The sequence below is a fragment of the Suncus etruscus genome, chromosome X (assembly GCF_024139225.1).
Source record: "Suncus etruscus isolate mSunEtr1 chromosome X, mSunEtr1.pri.cur, whole genome shotgun sequence".
NCBI lineage: Eukaryota > Metazoa > Chordata > Mammalia > Eulipotyphla > Soricidae > Suncus > Suncus etruscus.
The window spans coordinates 78,263,672-78,283,225 of record NC_064868.1 but is presented as its reverse complement, the minus strand read 5'-3'; the positions used below and the strand labels follow the sequence as shown (position 1 = coordinate 78,283,225).

The 19,554-nt window shown below is 37.6% G+C and overlaps 1 protein-coding gene across 1 annotated transcript in view; it reads right to left on the bottom strand.

Moving 5' to 3' along the window:
• F9 (coagulation factor IX) overlaps positions 1-15,041 on the bottom strand; it is a 47,220-nt gene extending 32,179 nt beyond the window's left edge. The window contains exons 1-4 of the mRNA XM_049767506.1: positions 14,927-15,041; positions 6,578-6,741; positions 6,359-6,383; positions 3,028-3,141 (exon numbers count right to left, since the gene is read on the bottom strand). Of these exons, the coding sequence (XP_049623463.1) occupies positions 3,028-3,141; positions 6,359-6,383; positions 6,578-6,741; positions 14,927-15,014 (391 nt within the window). The 5' untranslated portion in view covers positions 15,015-15,041. The remainder of the gene's footprint in view (positions 1-3,027; positions 3,142-6,358; positions 6,384-6,577; positions 6,742-14,926) is intronic.
• Positions 15,042-19,554: the final 4,513 nt, after the last annotated feature.

Below are 19,554 nucleotides of genomic sequence, written 5' to 3'. Positions count from 1 at the left end.
ATCTTCTGTTTTACAAGTTTATCACAGAATAGGCTGTTATTCAATGAAACTCAAGAAGCTTTCTTTTCTCTATGCCACAGAAATACACAACAAATAAGCCTGTGATGTATTAGCAAGTGAAACAAAAAGTGTTTACATGCTTGTGATTTATTTTATTCTTTCAAGCTTATCTTAACTCTGGGGATGTGCCATATCTATTGTATCATTAGAAAGGACTCGGATGACAAGCTATTAACAGACTTTGAGCTCTTTGAAAAGGATTCAGGTGTGTCATGATGCTGGGGACATGCAGTGGTCTGGATTCCAGCTGAAGGGAAAAAACCATTATTTGTTAATTGTTATTCTACAGCTTAGAGCATGTGCCCTAAATACTTGTCTCTCTCCTGGCGAGGAGCCTGCTGAACAGGTAGAAGGAAAGCCACAAACAAAAGCTTCCTAACCATGAAAGTGTCCTTTTCTTTTCTGAGATTGAATAAGGGAAGTGACTTGGACCCTAGATACTCCATTGCCTGTGCCATGGTCCAGCTTTTGAGCTTGGTCCGTAGTTGGGTTGCAACACAGTTTGCACCAAGACTTTGCAAATGCTTTTAGAGAACTCCTTTTTATATCTGAAGTAAGATGCAGAATTATTCTAAGCCTAGAATTATGGGCTTTATCAATGCCTCCTAGAGGCCAGGTGTCATGGTGGTGTAGAGTTCTGGCCACACCAAGAATATATTCAAATCCCATTGTACTGGGTTGGTGCTAGTTGCTGTCAATTTCGTAAGCTGTTTTAGTGCATTGCATAGTATAATAAACATAGCAAAAACTATTCTAGAAATGGAGTGCTTATATTTACATTCTGCAAGGATATCCCACTCCTTTAATATGTCTCTATTTTTGAACTAAAAGCAGTGAAGGACATTTCCCTCTAAATGCCATTTTCCATTATGCTTTACTACAAAGAGCCCTTCATTCTTCCCTGAGACTAATTGAGTTATTCATTACTGCCAAGCCGCTAGTTATTTAAGCTGATAATGAGTAACTACTTCATAGATTTCTATAGGTTTCCATAACAGCAGGATCAAATTTGTGTAGGTAAATCTGAATTTAAAATTATAACCTTTCAGATGAAAGTAGCACTTCAGAGAGGTTGAACCAGTCAACACAGCCACAGGGAAGGTAATCCAGCTGTTAGTTTCTCTGCTCTGTGTGGGTACCTGAAGGAATGGGAGCCCAAACCAGACATCTACTTCTATGCATTTTTTTGAAATGTTTTCCCGTGACATCTTTTTATTGCCTTTTATTTTGTTTCATCTTTTAAGTCTTAGAAGAAGAGAGTTAATGAATATCATTGGTGCCCTGAAAAAATATTTGAACAACACTATAGGTCACTTCCTTCCACTATCCCCGCCCATAAATAAGTGCAGCTCCTTTATTTCATTTTGTTTTATGCCATCTATGTGGTAGGTGGATTGTTGTAATGCCTTAATTAAGCGCTGCTATTTTTCTCCTCTTTGCCCTTAGTCATGTAGCCTGTGGTTTTAAAAGCCCCCTGCAATTACATCTTATTCTTTTAAAATTTCAGAGTAAAAAGTAAAAAGTTTCAGAGTAAAAAGATCATTGGCACAGTCCCTATGATCACATAACAAGTTACTTTCCATAATCATAATCCTGGTTAGCTTGCATATTGAGGTAATAAAATGGAGGGGAGAGTCTTTGAGGTTTCTGTTTAAATGGCCCAAATCTTTTAGTTTTATTAAGTTTTATTGTGACCAAAATGAATTACAAATCTTTCATAGTAATATTTAAAGTACATAGTGACAACAAATCAGGGCCATTCCCACCACTTCAATGACCCAAATCTTAAAAACAATTCGGGACTAGGAGAAGAAAAAGGTAGACAGTGATTCTAGATTTTCTATCTAACTCTTCAATATGAATATGTTCAAATTGAGAATAGGCTCTTATTTTTGTTGGAAAATCCAACATGAAATGACTTGAATAGAAATGTCCTTTATATGGGAGATTTAACCTTGCTATACTCCAGTTCTACACCTAATTGGCTTTTAGGTTCATTTTTATCTGCATTATTTTAGGTAGTGGCTAGTAGCCTAAGAATTGATGAGAAAAATGAAAGTTCAATGGGCTAGAGAATAGCTTGCTTTGCATGGGTCAGGCTAGCACCTGATCCTCAGCACCCGTTATAGTCCCCCTAAACCCTACCAGGAGTGATCCTTGAGTGGTGAGGCAGAAGAAGCCCTGAACACAGCAAGGTGTGGCCCCAAAACATAAACAAAAGACAAATGTCCAAATCCTGACTCAACCATATAATCTATTTGTGACTTTTTGATATGTAAGCTATAGTTTTCTGAATATTTAAGACACCTCATAACAGTAGAGTCATGTAAATATTCAAATCTGTAGAATTGGATAGTATAATTGTGATTTCCAAGGATTGGTGGGGAGAGGAAATGGAGACTTACTGTAATGTGTATACAATTTCAACATATGTAATTTCTAGTGATCTGCTGTACACCCTGTGCCCATTGTCAACTATTCAGAACTGTACACTTAAAAAACTTAGAGAATAGTTTCAAAGAGATAGCACAGCGGTGTGGCATTTGCCTTGCATGCAGAAGGACGGTGGTTCAAATCCCGGCAGCCCATATGGTCCCTGAGCCTGCCAGGGGTGATTTCTGAATGCAGAGCCAGGAATTGCCCCTGAGCACTGCCGGGTGTGACCCAAAAACCAAAAAAAAAATTTAAGAGAATAGATCCCATAATAAGTGTTCTTTACCACAAAAATGTATAAGTATCTACTTTTTGTGGTACCAGGGAACATGCATACTATCATTATTGCAGTACTAGGGACAAAACTAAGAGTCTTAAATAGGTTTATGCATGAATTTTATCATTGAGTCACAGCACTGATGACAAAAATACCTGTTAGAAATAAATTGTGATGCAAAAAAACTGCATTTTCTAGTTTAATCAGATTTCAAAGAAACACTTTAAACCATCAGTAATCCAGACATCATTACTTACGTAATTCACAGTTTCTTCCTTCATATCCGCTTCGACACCAACATTCATAGGAATTTATGTCATCCTTACACAGGCCACCATTTAGACATGGGCTGGATTCACACTGATCTCCATCTTTGAATAAGTATGAGTTTGAATTGGTAGATGAACTTCTTAGAATTTCCAGTTCCCACCTTGATACAGACTCGTGATGACTTTATGGTCAGAGCAGAACTGCTGGCCTGGAATCAAGCTATCTGTGGGATATTCTTGTCTTCTTGAATTTCTTAAGAACTCAAAGATTTTTAGATTAATAAAATTTTGAGAAGTTACCTTGAGAAGGCAAGTACATGTATATAGTACAAAGGAAGAGGTAGTGGGGAAAGGGAATCAAAATATAAAACTATACTGTGTAAGCATGGAGTGAAATGGATTTTCGGTCTCTTTTTATAGAATGATGTCAGAGTTCATGATCAATCAACCTGTAGCACAGTTACAGTAGTTGTCTGTCATAGAATCTGATTAATCTGGGGTGCTGAGTTTGATAAAATATGGTGCTTCCACTAAAGTTATGGAAACCTAAGCAGGGAGCAACTGTATTTTCTTCTTATATGATGACTTCATTTTAATGTATAGTGTGAAGGAAAGGTTCACCAAGACAGAAAACATACCAGAAGCACCTGATATTTCTTGAGGATATTTACTTTATAATATATGAGAAACAACTAAGAATTGAAAAAGAAAAGGTTCTAAAATGTGCTTATTTATTAATCACTTGGTTTTGTTTCCATTCTATCTTTTCTGAAGTTTCAGAACATGTAGTGTGTTTGAGAGCCTTTAAAGACAAGCAGTGAGCTAGAAGGGGCAAAGAATGAGGAAGAGGGTAACTCTCAAAAAGAGATGGAAGCTCTAAGTCTGTCTAGAAAATTATTGCTTCAGTGTTAGGAATCTTCAAGATTGAATAAGTGTAAACAGAAGGGTGATCAATACTTTTCACTAAGAAAAACCAAAAGCAGGCTCATGTTCTGAATGACATGTTAAAAGAGAAAGACATAAAGATGCATTAAGAATAATTAGAGGAGGGGCTGGAGCAGTAGCACAGTGGTAGGTGATTGCCTTGCACATGACTGACCCAGGGCGGACCTCGGTTCTATCTCTGGTATCCCATATGGTAGCCCAAGCCAGGAGTGATTTCTGAGTGCATAGCCAGGAGTAACCCCTGAGAGTCACCAGGTGTGGCCAACCTCCCCCCCCAAAAAAAAGAAAAATTTGAAGAATAAAAGAAAATAGGGGGATAAAAACTTCTTCCTATTTTACTGTGAAACTTTGTGAGACCTAGGGTGTATATCTTTGCTTTCTATGGGAGAATAGTGGTGTGTCACTCATATTGTCAGTAGCATGTATTCAGTTCCTTTGTCTAATGGACAAATGTTCCCATCTAAGAAATAGTCCCTCTCTGGAGTATCTGCTTGCTATATAAAATTAGACCGTGTCCCCTCTGACCCTTGATCCAATGTGCTTTTACCCACATACTTCAATTTGTTTCAATTCTCTGAAAACAAAAATGCATTATCTATGGTTTATGATTACTGATGTTCTGAACTGGTCTAAAAACGAGCTACATTTGCACTTTATATTATGGACCAACAGATCTGAATTATTTAGGATGTTTCACTGAAAGGGTCTGGGCTTGTAGCCAGCTACAAAGCAACTCATTTGCTGAGACATATCTTTAAAATGAGTGTCATTTTATCCTGCGTTTTGTCTGCCTCTGGGTGCTTGTCTGTATGTACTTTGGGCTGAGGCAAAGCCACAGTCAGTAAGGTCAAAGACAACAGGGACAAGACCTTTAAAAATGAAAGATCCCAGGTTAAGGCCAATAGGTTTCTGTTTAATGAATAACTGTACTTAGGTTTGAAAGCTGGAAGGGTGAATAATGAAACCAAGGCTTTAGACAACATGGGTTATCTTTTGGACGTTCTGCCTCCCCAACTGGGTGACCTTTGTCAAGTCCTTTAACGTCTTCAATCCCCAATTTCTTCCTCTGTCAAATGAGGTTAATACTGTTTTACTCCTAGGGTCAGTGCGAGGGTGAAAAGTGACAGAAACTCTTTAAACTATAAAGTGCTTGATAGATGCTAGTTAATGTGGCTGGATAGTTCTTCAGCAGGACTCTACGTTGGGTATTGATGGGAGGGAAAGTGTAGAGGCGAGGGGCCTGTATAGCCACTGTGCGTGAAGGCACAAATACTTATTTTTGATTCTTTAAATATTTTTGGTAGACAAGACACTAAAGACAGAATGACCTCATTAAATTACCCAGGTATCTTCATCAAAGATAAAATATAAAATTTACCCTTCAACCTACAAGGCATGAGCCTCGCATCAAAATCGTGGTACTCAGAGGTTCTGGTCAGTCACAGGTTCATGTTAGAGGTCAAGTTAGGGAATGAAAAATAAGTGATAATTATACTTGAAATACAGCAAGGAATATTTCTGGGAGAATGAGTATTAACTGATTTGCTTTCTGAGAAAGAATTGTATATTAAATGATGAATTTAATACTAATAATTTTTAAACACTGATCCAGAGACCCATGTTGATCTACCAGCAAAATGATTGAAAGCTACTGATATAGAAACATTGTCTTTCATGATACAATCATGAAACATATGTTATAATAGAATGTTAATTTGATGAAAAATAAGTTTGAAAAGTCACTTTAAAAAGACACAAAAATAGAGCTTTGGTTATGGCTAGGTAGAAGGGTGCATTCCTCAACTATATAAGACTTTGGGTTTGATTTCTGGCACAACAATCTCTAAACAAATAATATGTCAGAAGATTAGGGAAGAGAGACTAGGAGAACCTGTATGAAAGGCATTGCACGTAAACAGGTCAAAGACATTAAGGTGGGAGTTTTCCCAGTGTGCCAGGGATAGTTAGGAGACCCAGATGGCTTGGGCCCTGTATGTTAAGCAGAAAGCAAAGGTAAGAAGGGGGGATCTTGGAAGGTCTTGTAGCATCTAAAAGTGGAAATCTTTGGGTACTAAACGCTAAATCTCTGATTCTGATTCACTTCTGAGCATGCTAATCCTAATTCTGGATAAAATCATCTCCTTTTCTTCTTTCTAGAATAAAATAACATTCTTATTGAAAGCCTAGGGGAAAGACAGCATATCTCACACTGATACAAACCTGCGGTCTCTCACAATTCTGTCTTGTGTCAATGAGTTGGACATATTTTTGAGTACTATCACAATACCTGAATTATCCAATGACACAGAAACAAATAAACACATAATTGTCAAAAGTTTCATAGACCAGTTCGATGAGAAAATCAATTGCTTACCAACATATTGCTTCCAAAATTCAGTCTGGAAGAAAAAAGGACATATTAATTGTGGTATTAAAACCATTTGGCTTTCATTTTTTTCTGTTTCATGAGTTTTATAGGCACATATAGATATGCAAAGTTTAAACTCCAAAGGAAAACATTGTTATTTTTATGTTTTTAAGGTAATCTGTTCTTTCCTTGACATCTGAAGGAGTTTTATGAAAAAATACTCACAGTTTTTTCAGTGTTTTCAAAAACTTCTCGTGCCTCTTCAAAACTGCACTTTTCTTCCATACACTCTCTCTCAAGGTTACCTTGAACAAATTCTTCCAATTTACCTGAATTGTACCTTTTTGGCCGATTTAGAATTTTGCTGGCATTTTTATGGTCAATAAAAACTGAAATTTAAGAGAATAAATATTAGTTCTAGAAGAAAGAAAATATCACAAAATTTAAATATAACTCTGAAGGAAATATTTTTCATTACATGGTGACCTCAATTATCTGTGGCATATAAATAACTAAATAAGGCTTGGAAGGAGCAGTGTAGCCAACCCTCTGCCCTGCTGAAGCCATACCTGCCGCCTCCATCACCAAGAATCACTATTTTTCCAATGTCCCCACTTCATTACTCACTGTAATTCCTTCAGGAACACCAATCTGACCAAGCTTCATGTACTCTGCTTTGGGGGATAATATCACCAGGGCATTTTGGATTGAGTGAGGACACCCTCACTTCCTGGAAGACCAGGAAGCATAGTAGCTGTAGCCATGCCCACAAATGCAGTTGCCATATTCAAACCGGGCCAGCTCCATAGACACACTCTTCTCGAAGGAGATATAAACTGAGCCTTAAAATATGATAATTATACTGGCCCATGTTGTAAAAAGCTGGCCATCTTGGGAGAGTGAGTCAAGCCCCTGTCCTGTCGAAACCACACCTGCTGCCTTTACCTCCCACAATCACATTTTCCTGATGGCCTTGCCTCATCACTGACCCTCTATGATTTCCTCGAGGACACTAATCTGACTAAACTTCAGATACCCTATTTTGGGATATGATATCAACAGGACTTTTGGAATGAGTGCAGGCTCCTTCCTTTCTAGGGATGAAGACAGGGAAAGAAAGAAATTAAGTAGGAAGTAGAAGAAGAGAAAGAGAATTATTGGGGGAATAGCTTTTGGACTTCGGTTATATTAGTGATGTTTAGATTGATATTGCTATAAATCCAAGCACAGACTCAACAACACTGAAAACATGAAATGTGAGCTGCAGCAATGTGCTTGTCAAATTGGTAGGCAGCAGATAGGTCTGTGTAGGCAATAATGAAATATGAGAACTCTGGTGATGGGAGTTGATAATGTTGTAGGATTGATGTGGAAATATTATCTGCCTTAAACTCAACTTTCAGTAGCTTTATATTATGTTTATTTAAACAATTTAAAATATAAAATAAAATAAAAAAAGAGGACCGGAGCAGTGGCACAGGTTATTGGGTCTCTGCCTTGCGTGCTAGCCTAGAACAGACCACAGTTCAATCCCCTGGTGTCCCATATGGTCCCCCAAGCCAGGACCTATTTCTGAGCGCATAGCCAGGAGTAACATCTGAGCATTACCGGGTGTGGCCGAAAAACAAAAACAAAAACAAAATGTAAGAAAAAAGAAAGTCTTTGTTTCTTAAGATATGGAGAAACCAGAAATCTTATATGCCATAGAAGGGAATATACAGATACAACAACTATGGAAAACAATTTTTCACTTCATCAAAATTGTGAACAAAATTTATCAGCTATTTGACTTCTAGGTATATAGAAAAGATAATTAAAATAGCTATAAAACGATAACCTATGTATGAAAGTTCATATCAACATTATTCATGCTGAAGGGTGGAAATATTCAAGTGTTCGTGTGATGTGTTTAATCAAACCATACAAAGGTATATTCTTTAACCAAAAGAAAGAAAATATATACCTAGAAGCCACAATATAGATGTATATGGAAAACATGTACCTAAAAAAGCCAGACATAGAGGCAATAATATAATTTCATTTATCTGAAATACTTAGAATCTGATAGAAAGTGGATCAAGGGTTCTTGAGAATGGGTGAAGAAAGGATGGAGAATTACTGCTAACAGGTGCTAGGTTTTAGTTTGGGGTGATGACAGAGATGTTTTGGTGCTGGCCAATGGTACTTGTTTCACACCCTAGTGAATGAACCAAACATTGCTGAATTTTATATTGTGCAGTGGCGAATTTTGTGGATTTGAATTATAGTTCAGTAAAGTATAAAGAAAAAGTAATAAAAAGCAAGGTTTTATATTTGACAACTAATCTCAAAATCAATTTATATTTGGGGGCATGGATCCAAATCTATGCTGTTCTTGTGCTAATATGAAACTTGCAGAATTCAAATTTAGCTGTACATTTAGTTAAGACAGCTTCAATAATAAAAGGTCATCCTTTTAGTCATATTGGAATTTACTTTAATGGAAAAGAATGTTCTCAAATAAGCAGTCAATATCACACTTTCTTATCATCTGAAAATTGTTAAACACAGATCCTTGTGAGGAACTATGTCACTTGTACTGGACTAGGTGCTCAGAGTGCACTGGCCTAAATGGCTTCCTGACAAACTTCCTTTGAAAGCACAGTTTATTTGTGGTCTAGCTGTAATGCAATTTCAGTGCCTCTTACTCAGTGTTAAGGAAAAAAAGTGCTACATTAATTTATTTATATGCAGACTCGCAACACCTTCAGTTGGTATGTGTTAAAGGGATTCCAGTGACATAAGTCTTTGGGATCAAAATGTAATTTATTTAGCCTGGATTGACAATCCTTTGGGAACAATCTTGAACTCTGAAGGATTGATTATGTCGAACCTAAATTTTTAACCCTCCATCTCCATACTCAAATATTAATCCCCTTCCCTCTCATCCCTTTTCCCTTCCTCTCCCTTTTCTCTTCTTTCACTTTCTTCTCTTCTTTTCTCATTTATCTCATTAAAATAATTATTATGTGAAAACCTATATATAAATGTTTATAGAAACATTATTTATGATAGCCAAAAGAAAAAGAACAACACAAATTTTCATCACATTATGAATGGATAATTAAATGTTGTATAGCCCTACAAAGGGATGGTGTTTAATCATGCAACAGAGTACAAACTTTATTATATATGAGAGAAAAGAGAGAGGATAGGGAACTATGCCTATAATTAATAGGAACTCCCAAAGTTGCTTGGACTTTTTCTTTCCTTTGAGACCATCTGATACTTGCTCACTAGGACTGGGTACTCATACTGTGAAGCAGAGTATTTGGGGAACTCCAAGGGAAATGGAAAGGCCCAGGGAGTTACCATAGCCACTTATTTTCCTTCTTTTTATTCCTTTTGTGGAACTTTCTAATCTCTTGACAACCCTGCTTTTCAGTTGTTCTCTTAGTTTCCTTGGGCTTCACTTCATTGCTGATATTAACTCAGAATTTCTTTTTGCAAGCTCTTGACTTGCTAGCTCCTTCAATCTGCTTCACCCCTTCTTCAATGCTGACATAGCCAACCACTCCCACTGCTAGTCCAGCATGGCCACCTCTTTGGAAAAATTACTTGTGAATGTCTCCAAGGCCTTTCTCTCTGCTCCCCAATTCATTAGCATGGCCCTGTGTTCATGTAATGATAGTTGGACCTGGACATGCCCCTGAACACGCCTCTTGGACATGCCCCTGTCATGCTATAAAAAGAAAAACTTGGACAAATGAGGAGGGGCCCAGGGTAGTGACCAGAGCAGCGCCTGCTGGATCGAAAGATAAAGCATCAGCAAGATGCTGTCTGCTTTGTATCTATTCCTCTTTCTCTCTTGAACTTGGATCTATAGGCTTACCCTGTCCAGAGCTGGCGAATTTCTATCTCTCTTCCAGAAAACTCCTGTGATAGTGGAAGACCTCAGACAAGGGAGGGAGTAAAAAAGGATATTTGGCCTCCCCATCCCTCTCTCTCTTTCTTAGTCCCAGAAGCGGCTACAAATTGGCATCCCTGGGTGGGCACCTGGCCCCACCCAGCAGCTGGACCCTACAGACTCCTGCGAGCCTTGCAGCATGCGGCCCTTACAGCCTTGGGCCTCTGCTCTGAAGCCTTGCAACTTTGCAGCTAACTGCAGCCTGGTAGGACTTGCAGATAACTGTAGTAATTCTCAGCTAATTGATGTAATTCTACAGCCCTAGATATATATTTTCTTTCTTTTTTCTTTATTTAAACACTGTGGTTACAAGGCTGTTCGTAATACAGTTGGTTTTTTCTCACAGATACAAAGTTGTTAATGATTGAGTTTCAGTTCAGACAATGCACATCACTCTTCTCCAGTGCACATTTTCTGCCACCCATGTCCCCAGTTGCCTTTCTGCCCAGCCCCCTGCCAGCTTCTGGGGTAGATATTTTTCTTCACTTTCTTTCTTTTTCCCTTCAGACACTGTTGTTTATAATACGGTTGCTGAAGGGATACCATGCATATCATTTTATCTCCTCAGCACCTAATTCTTGTTCAGAGTGATCACTTCCAACTTTCATTGTCACAGTGTTATCTTCTCTGCCCTAACTACGCCCCCCTGCTATTTGTGGCAAACATTCTATCATAGACTTCCTCCTGGCCCTTGTCTCTATTGTCTCTGGATACTATTACCATACTATCTTTTAAAAATATCACACAAATGAGCATAATAATTCTATGTCTATACCTGTTCCTCTGATTCATTTCACTCAGCCTAATACTCTCCATATCCAAGCCCTAAATATTCTTATGACAGCTTCTGTGCCCACATCCATGCCCATGTGATAAAATGGAAAGCTGGAGGCTGGAGTCAGATTGAAATTATGAGTCTGTCATATGTTGGCTATGTCACCATAGGCAAGTCACATACATAATTCCTGTGGCTTAAGTACATGAAATGTGTAAAACAGCAGAATGCTGAGAATACCTGCCTCATGGCAGTGCTGGACTAAAATGGGGGCTTCGGTATGTTGGTTCTCTAGCTCTCTCCATACTTTTCTGTGCTGCCTTTCCTTTCTTTTAGTTTGCCAATGCCTTTTGACTTTCTTATATACTGTATTTTTCTTTTCTTTTTAAAAATTAAACCACAGTGTTGTACAGTTATAAATTTGATCATGGTTGTGTTTCAATGATAAAATTTTCCAACACTCATTCCTTCATCGGTGCACATTTTTGATATCCATTTCCCATTTCCCTCCTATTTTCCCAGGCATTCCTATATAGCAGATACTTTTCTCTCTTTATCCTTTTTCCCTTTAAGGCACTGTGGTTTGCTATATTGTTACTGAAGAGGTATCACACATATCACATTGCCACCTTTCAGCTCCAGTTCTTTCTTGGGGGGGCGGCCACACCCAGTGACCCTCAGGGGTTACTCCTGGCTATGCTCTCAGACATTGCTCCTGGCTTGGGGGACCATATGGGATGCCGAAGGATCAAACCTTGGTCCGTCCTAGGCTAGCGCCGGCAAGACAGATGCCTTACTGCTCTGGGCCACCGCTCCGGTCCCTCATGTCCAGTTCTTGTTCAGATTTTCTCTTTTTAAGGATGAAGTCACCATCCTTATAATGAAATGACTTGACAGAAGCCACAGTGAATTTTTGGAACAAAGTGAACACCAATGAATTGATGGGTGCTTGAACTTTGTATGATTGAAACTCAATCATGAACAATTTTGCATCTCATAGTGAGTCAATACATTATTTTAAAAGATGGTGTAGAGTATATAATTTTTCTGAATATATATAAGTACATTTATACCTTACATGCTTTGTTTGCCTTGACTCAATAAGGGTTTCTACACTCTCAGAAATACCTGGCACTATACTATACTAGCTTGCTCCCTGGAATCTCCTTCACACACATAGTTATAACAATTTTCTCTCCAGTGGTGAGATTCAAATATCCATCCATGTCAATTCCAATGTTGTGACCACACACCCCCCATTTCCTCTGGTGTAAGCTTACCTGCTAATAGATCCTCCCATTTCTGGGAGGGGTCTTGAAAGTTTATAAATGGTTTTGCCTGAGGGGCAATGAGAGATTTTGCCTGGATGCAGAATGGAGGAGGAAGCTGGAGAAGAGATGGTTGACAAAAGTTAAGTCGCAAGGCAAGCTGAGGATAGCATGTGTAAGTGGTTATGATAGGTCACACATGTGGTGACCAGGCCATAAATAAAGATGATAGAGTTATCTCCTGAAGAAACATGACTGTTTTATACCCACTGCTCTCCTGAATCCAGATACCCGCTGGTTGGAAGGAGATGCAGTCACGTGGTCCTGGGCTGGAGGAAAAAGGCCTCCATCACCATTCACCTCCACCCAAGCCCATCCAAAGGGCTTAATGCAACACAATGTATTTTGTTACCTGCAAACCATTGCCTCAAAACCCTAAACCTGCACCATGACATGACTGGCATTATTTTAAGGATTCTGATGTACTAGATACTCTGGTCATTGCTTTGCACCCATAATCTCATTCCATTCTCACAAACAGTCTCATGAAGAGGGACTGGAGGAGAGCATACCTACTCATCTTTTAAGACCCAGCTCACAATATTGCTGATCATAAGTTTCCCACAAAGTATTCCTAGCCCTATTCTCCTTTCCTACTCAGTTTCACCATACTATTCTGAGGGATCTCACATGACATGGTGCGTTAGGTCAAAGAAGGAATCTGATGTATCCCCCTACTCTCTTGCCATAATCTCTGTAGTCAATCATTTTTGTAAAATTTGGTAGCACATTTTGATCAAAGTCCTCTCTATTTATTCATTTGTACTTTCTGAATAAAAAACAGCTTTGGGGGCCGGAGAGATAGCATGGAGGTGAGGTGTTTGCCTTTCATGCAGAAGGTCATCTGTTTGAATCCTGGCATCCCATATGATCCCCCGAGCCTGCCAGGAGTGATTTCTGAGCATGAAGCCAGGAGTAACCCCTGAGCACTGCCGGATGTGACCCAAAAACCAAAAACCAAAACAAAACAAAACAAAACAAACAGCTTTGGCTCATAAACTTTACAAAAATGGAATTGGTTTTACAGAACAAGTTTGGTTTTCAAAATTCCAACTTAATTCAATAATATGTAAGGGCAAAACCAAGAAAATGCACCGTGTCAGTAAATTACTCATAAAGCAAAGCAGCTGCTTTAGAAGCCAGTGACAATTTAACCACAGAATAGAGTACTTTGTCAATGATATCCTTAGGGTTATTACCTAGACCTTCCACTAGGGCCTGTTTTCTCTACAATGGCTCCAAGTATCACACCAGTGTTTCTCTTCAGTATTGTCTTCCTGTCACACATTTAACCTCTCTCCACATTCATCTCTTCCCACCATTGCTTCACCATTTCCAAAATCTTAGCCGCTCTCTTATCTCTGCATTCCTCCTCCCCAGATCCCCAGCATCCTGAGGCTTGAAGGTAAAGAGCCCTCTTAACCTCTTGCCACTTATCTTGAAGGCCGGGCTAGACTGCTTTGTTCTCTGCTATCTCCTACTCATGAGCTATGTAAAGATTGAGCTTTATGTCTTGGTGACTTTTTCAACCAAAGATCTTTATTTCTTGAATCTCCTCCTTTGAATCCTTTGTTTTTAACCTTTCTATTCTCCTATCATGATTTCTACATTTTTAGTCTGACATCATGTCTGGAGTGGGAACCGTGGCCCAGTCTGCCTTCTGGGGACACTTTGGGTCGGCACCCCTGATCTTTGCATTGTAAAGTTTCTAGATTTGAATATAGTAGGCTGACAAGCTAATGTGATAAATGCTTCCTGTGAGAACATGCTGTGTGCTAGCCTTTGTGGAGTGCATAATGACTATAAAACTGTGGAAAAACAGTGATATACATGGCATTGATGGCTTTCCTACATTTTACTCAATTCTTGTCATTACTTGCTTCCCTAAGACCACAAGTGAGAATTAAATTTACCAGTATATTAAATTCAGGATATTTGCAGGATATTATCAGGGATGATAATCTCTACCTAAACTATGAAGCACTTTAGCAATAAATAACTTAATAAAATATTTAATGTAGGTGTTTTTAGCAGAAACTTTAAAATTAAGTTCTAGATAATGCAGACATTGCATTTTTTTAAAACTTTGAAACACATCACAGTTCTTCAAATTAAGAATTAAAACATTTTAACATGGCCTTAACTTTTTTTTCTTTTGGCTTTCAGTATGGTGAGTTAGCAAAACAGAATGACATTGTTAATTTTTCACCTTATTCTGCTCTCTCCTTAAAATATTCTGCCTTTTTTAAAATCAAGGAGATGATTGTCTTCTAAGAGAAATTGCATTGTCAAATCACATTACCAGAATTATTCATTAATAAATGAATACCATAAACACTGAATGAATTTAATTTTGAAAACAAAGAAGAAACATTAACCAGAGAACCAGTACTTACCGACCTATCTGCCAACTACTAAAATCATTGTGTCAAATTCTGGGGTTGTTATTTAGTGAAGAAGACAGCACCAGGGTACTGTATCATAAAGGCAAGCATACTCACTGAATCTTTAAAAGGGAAACCAACCTGCACATTGAGCACTGAGTAGATATCCTAAAAAACAGATGGTGAAGAGGCCCGGTAATTCTGCCATGTTGATGTTCAGGCTCTGCATAACATTTGCTGGTCGATTGTGCTAGTAAGGTTGGCCAGTTGTTCCAAAGTACAAACTGAGCTCTGTTTACTTATGGGAAACAATGTCCCTCTCCCTCAGTGGGTCTCTGACCTTGTAGGTTCCTATGACCTTTGGGGTTAAGTGAAGAGAATGGACACTAGCTGTCATTATATCTGACCTGTGACTTCTTTCACAAGAAGTTACCTCTTATTCGAATATGCGTGGTTAAGAAAGGTGTTTGGTCTTTCTTCTAAGAACACATGCAGTATATTAAGCCACTTGGTGGATCCTTTATTCTATTCTACATGAAGTATTAATAAACTTGATTGTACTATTGCTTATTTTCTTTTTCACACCTTTTCTATGTTATCTCCTTTTGCACATTTCCTCAGGCAGCTTCAGTTCTACTGGTTCATGTCCACTGGCTTGTCTTTAATTTTCTTTTTTGTTAATTGATCTATCTATCTATCATCTATCTATCATCTATCTATCTATCTATCTATCTATCTATCTATCTATCTATCTATCTATCTATCTATCTATACATATATATATCCTTCTATTGAAGATAAAGCTGAAAGGCATCTATTACTTGTCTTTTTTCTTCCAACTTACTTTGCTTCATGTAACTACCTTAAGCTTTTTCTATTTTTCTGTGGATTTTTGATTACTGAATAGTATTCTTTGTATAAATGCACCATATCTTTTTATTCAAACATCTGGTGATAATAATGTTGTTGCTTCCATATTTTAGTTATTGTAAGTGATGTAACTTTGTTGTGTATACACCCATATGGTGAAATTTAGAATCCTATCTCTCAGACTACATGTATGCATGTGTGAGTGCATATGCACACATATAAATTGTGTATATAGATATATGTGTAAATGATATAATTGTTTTTCAATTACTTTATATCCATTTTACCACTTCATATATACTATTAAAACAGTATATAAATATTTTCCTACCATTGTGGTACTTTTGTGATACAAAATCTATTTTCATATGCTACATTATTATTTTGTAAAGTAAGTCTTTTCTATAAGGCTTTAAAATTTGAGGTATAATTAATGTATAACGCCATATAAATTTACAAAATAATTTGTGATTTAATACTTAGGTTTCTTGTGATTTGGGGGGCTCACAAAAAGTGTATGTTTTTTAAGAAGTTGAGTCACACATAGTTGATCATAGGACTTACTCAAGGATCAGTCCTGGTAGTGCTCAGGAACCATATGTGGTGTCAGGGGTAAAACCTGGGTCAATTTCACTCCACCCAAGTGCCCTCCCCATTATATTTCTCTTTAGCTCAAACTTTTGATTTTTATTGAACTCTATTCTAGTTCACTAATTGTTTCCTGTGCCACTACAGTCTATAATTGAGTCCATCCAGAGTTTTATTGTTTTTAGCTCTAATATTTAAAACTTTCTTTTGTTTCTCTTTTTGTCTCTCTTCTCATTTCATTTCATTTCCCTCTCCCCCTTATTCTCTTATCCACTCTTTTCACTTCTTCTACCTCTCTGCTATTTCAATTCCTCTTTTTTTTTTTTTTTTTGGTTTTTGGGCCACACCCTGTGACGCTCAGGGGTTACTCCTGGCTATGCGCTCAGAAGTTGCTCCTGGCTTCTTGGGGGACCATATGGGACGCCGGGGGATCGAACCGCGGTCCGTCCTAGGCTAGCGCAGGCAAGGCAGGCACCTTACCTCCAGTGCCACCGCCCGGCCCCATCAACTCCTCTTTTATCTCATGTCTCTTTCTCCCTTTACTCCCTTTCTTCAATTCTTCCTTATCTACTACTTCTCCCTACATTAGCCTTCAAAAATAAAAAGAAATGTTTTTAATTTTCAAACTTGTAAGATTTTCTAGGAATTTATTATTTAGAAAATTTTTGGAGAAAACTTTTAATTGATAATTGAAACAATTTTAATTTAAAGAATGGTGATTTAAAAGACATTGATAATTGAGTTTTAGGTGTATAGTCTTTCAACACCAGTCCCTGAGCTTGTGTCAGTTCCCATCATCAGTGTTCCCATACTCCATTATCTGCCCCCACCAACTCTTTCCTGCAACCTTGACAGGCGCCTAGCAGAATTCATTGGTTGAAGCTTAGATCTCATGTTTTCAGTTTAGTTGAGTCTGTGCTTTGAAATTAAAACTATACCACACTCCCACATCACCAATATATCCAAAGATTTAGCCCCTGTTACCCTACGATCTCCCGTTCTCATCTCCATCCTTCCTGCCTCAATTTCTTTCCTTGTCTGTCATTCTCTTTCCTATTCTCTGAGGTCAAAAGATCATAGATCTAGACAGCCCCCATCTATGACATTACATTTTATAATCCAGTTATTCTATATAAGTGAGATCGTTCTGTATTTATTTTTCTTCTTCTGATTTACTTCACTCAACAAGATGTCTTCCAGTTCCAACCAGGCTGCAACAAATTCATCATTCATCATTCCATCATTCCTTGTGTCTGTCTAGTATTCCATTGTGCATATGTAACATATTTTCACAATCCATTTATCTGTGGTTTGACACAAGTGTTGATTCCATATATTAGCTGTTGTACTGAGTGCAACAGTAATAACGGTGTACATACATTCTTTTGGATCGTATGGCAGCTCAATTCTAAGCTGGACTCTTTAAGACTCTAAGACTTTTAGACTCTGAAGACTCTTTACTGAGAACTCCATAACATCACTCACAGAGATTGAAGCAGATAATATTTCCATGAGCAACGGATGAGAGTTCTCTTTTTACTACATCCCATTAGATGACAACTTAAAGATTGTTAGATAATTTTAATATTTGATGCATTTCAGTGTTGGTATATTGAGATCCAAAGGTTAACCATCAAACTTAAAACACCCTTTGTAAAAGAGCATGGTATTAGAGAGAACCTGGAAACACTTATGAGGAAAGTTGACATTGTGGTAGAATTAATGCTGGAACATTATATGTCTAAAACTCAACTACAAATATTTTAAATCATGGTGCTTTAATAAAATATTTTAATAAAGTATTCAGTGTTGCAATGTAACAAATTCTATTTGTGTTATGATGTTAAAAATGAAAGTACAGTTTTCTTCATTTGATAGCAAAAAGAAAAGTCACATACAAAGTACATAACAAGTTTCAAAGAACCTACTTTTGCTTTTGTTGATCTTTTGGATATTTTTTGGATTTAGACTTCATTGATTTCCACAAATAGTGGTGAGTTCAGTTAGAGAAATAACTACACTGACAACTATCATGACAAGGTAGTGAGTGAGAGAAAGAGAATGCCTGTCTTAAATACAGGCAGCGGGTCGAGGAGAAAGGAAATGGGGGACATTGGTGGTGGAATGGTTGCACTAGTGAAGGAGGGTGTCTTTTTTATAACTGAAACCCAACTACAACATGTCTGTGATCATGGTGCCTAAATAAAGATATTAATTAAAAAGTAGTGTAAAAAAACCAAAGTACATAACAAATATGATGAACCTTCAGTTGCTTTGAAGTTGCAAGCTCATAAAATAACTCAAATAGTCTTTCAAAGTGAAGAGCCACCCTTAGCAGGAGGGCACCAAGAAGTTACGCATTGCAGGAGAAATACTGTGATTTATAAGTAATAAATATTTTAGTCACTCAGGTGATCAAACTATATTTCTCATGTATCTTTGGATCTTTATAGTTCCTTTCTTTTTCCTGTTTCTTTTTTTTTTTTTGAGAGGTGGGAAGATGCACTAAGATGGCTTAGTGCACAATGATCATCATGTGCTAGGATATAAGCCAGGTCTCTGTCATGCAAAAATGTGCCAAAGAACCCTTTGAGCTATATCTCTACTCCTTCTATATTTCTTTCTTACAATTGCCAGAATTTGAAATTTCCTGAGGCATTAGATCAATAAAAGCATAATTTATCTCACAGATCTTAAAACTTTGAAATTTTCAGGGAGATAAGAGCAATGGGAAAATCTTTTGTCATCAGGTTCCTTTTGCTCATCAGTCCAGGTAATTGATATCAGAAACACAGGAAATCTGCATTTTTGACAGAAAACTGAATCTGAGGAAGGGGTCATGAGGATGAATCTCCATGGTTTATGAACCAAATTAACAAGCTGGTTGTTGAGAAGCATAGGGACCTGTGCGAGACTTGTGGTTGGTATCTGAAGTAAGGGAAGTCTTGGGAGAAAAGGACTAAACATGTGGAGCAAGATACTATCTCTGGGTAGTTTGATCACAAGTAGTTGTATGCTGGTTATAAACTGTATTTTAGTTGTAAACTGCTGGTATTTGAAAGTTTCTTATTTGTGAGGGGAAATTTAAGCTTTTCTACTTGATAGGAAACTGGTCTCAGGACAAACAAACAGTTCAGCAATCCTGTAGCTAAATGGAGCTTTATTATCACAACCTTAATGAAACTGAAAATGGATTTATTTCCCAGAGATTCCAGATAGAAACCTTGACATTGGCCTTTTAAGACTCTAAGCTGAGATCTCACTTAAGGTCGCTTGTATGTCTGTTTATGGAACTGTGATATAGTAGAAGA